Here is a 6,201-nt window from a genome sequence, read left to right on the forward strand (position 1 = left end):
TCAGCAACCTCCTTAAGGAATCCCCATAAAGTCCCCTCACGAGCCTGCACAGTCGGTACGAATAAGTAAGGCAAATGAAAACTAAGCCGCCTAATGAGCACAGCTACCAGAAACGGGTGGTTTGCCGATTTGAAAAAGTAAAAACGGGAAACAAGTTGATGCACGAACAGGTGAACAAGGCCCACTCCACCACCCTACAAGGGAAGGAACAAGTTGTCACGCCTCATGGGCTCCCATTGAGAGCGCCACACGAATGTTGCAAATATTCTGTGTATTGCTTGCACCTTCCTCCTCGCACAATGCAGGACTTGAAGGACATACGCGAGCTTTGCAAACAAAAATATGTTACAGACCTGTGCCCTAGCGAACACTGAGAGTTCCCTACCCATCCAAGCCTGTGTTTGCCGCCGTAGAGTTACAATTTGTGAATCCCAGTAGGCTGTACTGTTGCGAACTTGGTGCAGCGGAACGCCTAGGTACTCAAGAGGGCTACAGTCCCAGCATATGCCACCGAACTGGCTTGGCCTAGTTCCCCAATGACCCAACCAAAAGCCTTTGGATTTCTCTAAATTAAGAGCCGCGCCTGAAACATCGCAGAAGTGTTTAGTCGAGTATAAAGCCTCAAGTACACTCTTTTTGTCAGAACAAAAGAAGGCGACATCATCAGCGTAGGCTAAAACTTTAACTTCACATTAAGCCAGAGAGAAACCGCGGATAGCTGCGCTGTTAATTATACTGAGACAGAGGGGTTCCAGATATAGGGCAAACAACAATGGAGACAGTGGACATCCTTGACGAACAGATGCTTCTAGTGGTATTGGTTTCGTTAGCTCCTGATTAACAATTACCCTTGTATAGGAGTTCTTATAGCACAGTCTTATGCCTTTGAGCAAGACGTCACCAATATTTGCATACTCCAAGACCGCGAATAAGAAATCGTGCCGAACTTTATCAAACGTCTTCGCCAAGTCAATTTGAATCAGAGCTACTTGACCTGTCTCATCTGATACTGTCTCTAATACTGAACGTGCAATATGGATATGTGTTTGAATACTGCGGCCTCTAATACCACAGACCTGATGCGAACCTATCAAGTCCATAATGACGAGCTGTAGACGACTGCAAAGAACCTTGGCAAAAATGTTGTAATCAACATTGCAGAGGGAAATTGGACGATATCCCTCAACATTTTTCAACCGATTGGTATCTTTGCTTTTGGGAAAAAATATTGTGTGCCCAGAATAGAAAGTGGGAGGCAGGACACCCACATCATAAGATGCTTGGAAAACTTCCATCAAAACAGGCACTAGGCAAGGCGAAAATGTTTTATAGAATTCGCTAGTAATACCCTCTGGCCCAGGAGATTTCTTGCTCTGTAGGGCAGAAATGGCTGATTGAATTTCATCCAAAGTGATAGGTCCCTTCACTATAGGACACTTCTCATCATCAAGTCGGGGGAAGTTTCCGAGTAAGGAACTGTAATCAAAACCCTAATTTGGGTCTTCGCAACTGCCAAACAACTTCCGATAATAGTCGAAGAAAGCAGCAAGAATACCAGGGGCATCGCTGTATGTGCAATCACCATACTGAATTTCCAATATTTCCTTCGCAAGAGCATTCTCTCTTTCATCACTCAGGGCCCGACGAAAAGGTTTCTCGTCAAGAAACCTTCGGGACCTAGATCTTATCAAGGCCCCCTTATATCTTTCTGTCGCAAATTGTTGAAGCTCTGCTTTTACGTTATTAATCTCTTCGAGATACGCACCCGGGCTAACCTGCTCTAGCTCATGTAGCTCCGTTAGGGTGCCCCCAAGCTTACGAAGGTGGTGTCTCTTCAGGAAAGCGATTCTTGCTGAGGCCTCAATTGCCAAGTTCTTGATCTCCTGTTTAAACAAGTCCCACTTTTGAAAAACGGAAAGATCACGGCGTTACCATACGTCTTTCAAACAAGTAGGTACAACACGCTGAAAGATTTTGTTTGAGAGACAGTTATTCATTTTCCACAGCTCCCATCGAGGGTGAAGTACATGCCGAGTGTACCTCCCTATCTGAAGAGACACCATACAGTGGTCACTAAAGAAGATGGGCCGCATTCTGTCAAGGCGAGCATTAGAGGAAAACTGAAAATGAGTGAAATGTATACTGTCGCCTTTTTCGTGTCCCACATCCACAAGATTATATTCAGAAACCAAATCGGTAAGTAATGCAGCACTAGGGTCGTATCTCTTACATACCACTGATCGGTCCTCATCCCTACAAACGCAATTAAAATCTCCCAACAATATAATTTTGCGATCCGTGCACAAATGTTCAACTAATGACAGAAAGAAAAGCCTTCTATCACGCTGCTTTATGGGGGCGTAAACACAAATAATCCGCCACTGTACACCTGAAATTGTGAGATCACAGCATATAAGTCGCCCCTCGTCATCTATGCAATAAGGCATGGCTGTCATCTCTAGCGTGTTCGCGAGGAATAGCATACAACCTCCGGATAAGCCTCTCGCGTGGCTAACAATAATGCTGTATTCCGACAAAAAAGGCTCGAGAGCAGCTTCTGTCTCTTCATCAGAGGACAACTTTGTTTCCTGGATAGCGGCTACACACACGCTCCATTTCTTTAAGAGATGCCGTACCTGCTGTTGCCTCCTACGATTACACATAGCCCTAACGTTAAGGGTAGCGACTTGATATGCTGCGACGCTCGCCATTTTTGGTGCCAGTCTTAACAAACGCCATCCCCTGGAATGGGGTGGCCCGCCTCCAAATTGGCGGCCTCTCGGGCAGACATCGCCCTCCTCTTTAACGCCGCCCTTCCCGTGGCCTCTGCCCATTGTGCCTTGTGGTCAGCGCCATCGATACACACCTCGTCAGCATCTGCTGGACGTTTCAAAGGTGCGGTGCTGTCCATGTCTTCCTCTGAGACAGCCAAGGCCTCGGCCCACGAACCCGAGGGGAGCACATCACTCGCCTCCACACTGACAGCCGACAGAGAACCGGACACGCCAGAGATCGACGCCACACACGGCTCACCGTTACCCTCCAACGACGAAGCAGCATCAGCAACAGAGGAGGATCGGCGAGCATTCACTGGCTGTATCGCCTCGACTGACTCCACAGGAGGCATATCCGGACGTTGACCCGTGGCGACGAGTTGTTCCTGTGCAGCAAGCACAGCAGTCTCTGTAGCACTCACGGGCGGGTCCGGCGGTTTTCGTTCTGGAGGCGCGGATGCTAGATGGCCAGTCGCTTCAGATTCCGTGTTTATTTGAGGTGTTGAATTCTTCTGTTCCCCATCTATTCGATGCTCACGACTTAGTTCTCCGGTCGCGTCGACAACCTCAGGCACATCCATGATGTGTTCTGATGCCACGTCATCTTCCCGTGACCACTGGCCTTGACGCAGCCTGTCAGCGTAACTCAAGACGCCGTTCTCCGCAGTATGGCCAAAGCGTCGGCACTGGGTGCATCGAGGCGTGCGACACTGGCGCCGTACATGCCCAACCCGGCTGCATCGGAGGCACAGTGGAGGTCTCCCTGGGATAAGGACTAATGCCTGCACTCCATGAACATTAAGTGTGTGTGGAATTGTGCTTGCTGACACTCCATCCTTGAGTGTGAGGGAGATTTCACGGTTCGCCGTTTCCATATGCTCCATCCCTGGGCACCGCCACTTTTCACGCTCCACAGACTGAATCGTGCCATAAGGCTCTAATGCTTCCACAATCCTCCGGTGTTCCATATAGCGGGGAAGCCAAAGGAGCTTAACCTTGACGTTCTTAGTATCCGGGTCAAACACCATGCACCTCAGTCATTTGACAGGAAACTCCGCTTTGTTAACAGGCGTCTGTTTGGAAGAACTACTCTCGCAGGTAACCATCCACACGTGGCTCATTTGGTATTGACCAATGCACAAAATTTCCCGGAGATCCGTCACGGAAGTCTGGTGCTCGGTACGGGCGGCCCTTAAGGTCAGCATGCAGGAAAACGGTATTAAGGACAACATTACCGGTAGGCAATCGGGGAAGTACAACTTTGTACGAGTCCGTAGTGTCCTGAGACGTCGGTAGACCTCGGCCAACGGCCGATGCGCTGTTTCCAGCAAGGAGCATGTTGTTGTTGTTGTTGTAGCCTATGACAGAATGGCACATACCCACTCTGGGGGATCGGCCAAGAATCGGGTGGTAAAGGTTGGTATTCACCTGTACGTAGTAAAAGCAAAAGGAAAGCACACGGGAGAGGAACACCGGGGGAGTCTACCACAAGAAGGGCACGGAGAGGATGAAAAAATAAAAATAAAAAAAAAACAAAAAATAATAATTATTATTATTATAAATAATAATAATAATCATACAAATATATATATTTAAAGGATTTTGGATTGGATAGAGAGTGAAAGAGAGAAAAGAGATAATAATTCGACAAATAATGAAGCATAAAAAGAAAATACTGAAAGCTTTAGCAAGGTAGTCGATGAGATTCCAGCAAGAAATTTTGAACAGCGTCACAAACAGACCTGTGGCTGAACCTAAGTGTGGTGGCACCAAATGATAGCAAGTGTGGGCTGCTCAAACTAAGGCCAAGTTGCTGTAAGGGCCACTCCAGCAGTCTTCTTCTCAAAGAGGTGAAACGACGACAATGGAGCCAAAAATGATCGATAGATTCAGGCTCACGGCAAAATGCACAGAGGGGAGATAACGCCAAACCAGATCTGTGCAGATAGAAATTTAGAAGGGGGATGCGGCAGCGCAACCTCGTCAGAGATACTTCTAGCTGCCGAGATGGACAAATTTTCCTGCTCCAGGAATATTTCAGATGCTGATATTCCACCGATGTTAAAAGTGTTGTGTCTTGCACGCTTAATAACGCTCGTCGCCGGAACCTAGATACTGTGATATACGCTGTAGCCGGGATGATGGGCAACACAGGGCCGCCTAGGGAAGCCTTTGCAAGGTTATCCGCGATCTCATTTACAGTCACGCTGCTGTGGCCGGGTACCCATATCAAGTGAACAAGGCTCAAATGCGAAGGAAGTAGCGATAAAAAAGTGCTTAAAGTGGGACAGTCAACATGCGATGCGAGGGACGAACACAAAGATAAAGAATCGCTAATGACTGCCACTGCAGAAATAGAAGGATCAAGTTTGCGCAGAGCAAGAACTACTGCCAGAAACTCAGCTTGAAAAATAGGGGTGAAATCCGGAAGGCTGTTGATGCACAGCTGCACAGAACGGCTTCTTCCTCTACGCTAATTCCTGCTAACGCATATGTAGTTCTTGTCTAGGACGCTGGAGAGTGTTTGCAGAAAGTCGTCGAATCAGACGGATGCCTCCCAAACGCCCTCCAGTGTCTCCAGCATTTAAGATGCACAAACAATTGTGTACTTAATTAACATCTGAACCACACATCAGTGACACAAGCAGCAACACCGCGCTAAACACTTTCGCCTCACCGCACTTGAAGTCAACAGAGTGCCCACCTGAATTTTTTTTTTCTTGGATTCATGGGATGTTCTTTCAGCCTCAATTCAAAGAAACAATTTCGTCTTTTCCCTTCTTGTTCTCCAGTTTAAAGGGACACTGTGGACAACTTCACCACAAAATTTATGTTAGCAAAATCCGATAGTCCGGTATTCCGCGCCTTTCTTTTCGCTTGTGCGGCAGCGAAAAATGCATTTTTTGCTAAAATATTTGGATTCAATGTTGAAAAACATTTTCGCGCCGATCAAATTCGGTCTAGGGACTCTCATGACGAAATAGCCGAAAAGGGGAAACGTGGGGGCGTGATTGTGGAAATGACGTCATTCAAAGGATACGTAAAAGCTTTATGCACCCGGTTTTTCTTGTCGTCTGATAAATTGTTCTAAATCTTCCTCTAACATTTACTATATTTACGCGGTTCCGAGCACCCCCACCCCCACCCCTCTGAATTTAGAGGTCGGTTGTCGGACCACGCAAGGGCCCAATCCACCATGTGCCCGCTGTTGCTTATACAATAAAAAAGAAAATAAATGTAAATAAATTAAAATAAAAAGTAATTACATCTCATTCTAGGTTCATCGAAAAATTGCTGTGATAGTGCCGACGAATCGCTATGGAGCAGGAACTGCACTCTTTTAGCCGAAAGAGACACCGTCCACCTCGGTAATTTACCAGACATATTTCGTCTGGCGCGAATCAAGATGTTAAATGCAGCACATAGT

General features: G+C 47.0%; 1 protein-coding gene across 1 annotated transcript; it reads right to left on the reverse strand.

Moving 5' to 3' along the window:
* Positions 1 to 565: 565 nt before the first annotated feature.
* Positions 566 to 3,817, reverse strand: LOC149348724 (uncharacterized). Its single transcript, XM_089541838.1, has 2 exons — positions 2,867 to 3,817; positions 566 to 583 (listed from the first exon to the last, which is right to left on the reverse strand). Exons 1-2 carry the CDS (start codon positions 3,800 to 3,802, stop codon positions 566 to 568), a joined length of 954 nt encoding a protein of 317 aa, XP_089397964.1. The 5' UTR covers positions 3,803 to 3,817.
* Positions 3,818 to 6,201: the final 2,384 nt, after the last annotated feature.

Source organism: Amblyomma mixtum, chromosome 4 (genome assembly GCF_055824585.1).
Source record: "Amblyomma mixtum isolate Tamu chromosome 4, ASM5582458v1, whole genome shotgun sequence".
In the NCBI taxonomy this organism is placed as follows: domain Eukaryota; kingdom Metazoa; phylum Arthropoda; class Arachnida; order Ixodida; family Ixodidae; genus Amblyomma; species Amblyomma mixtum.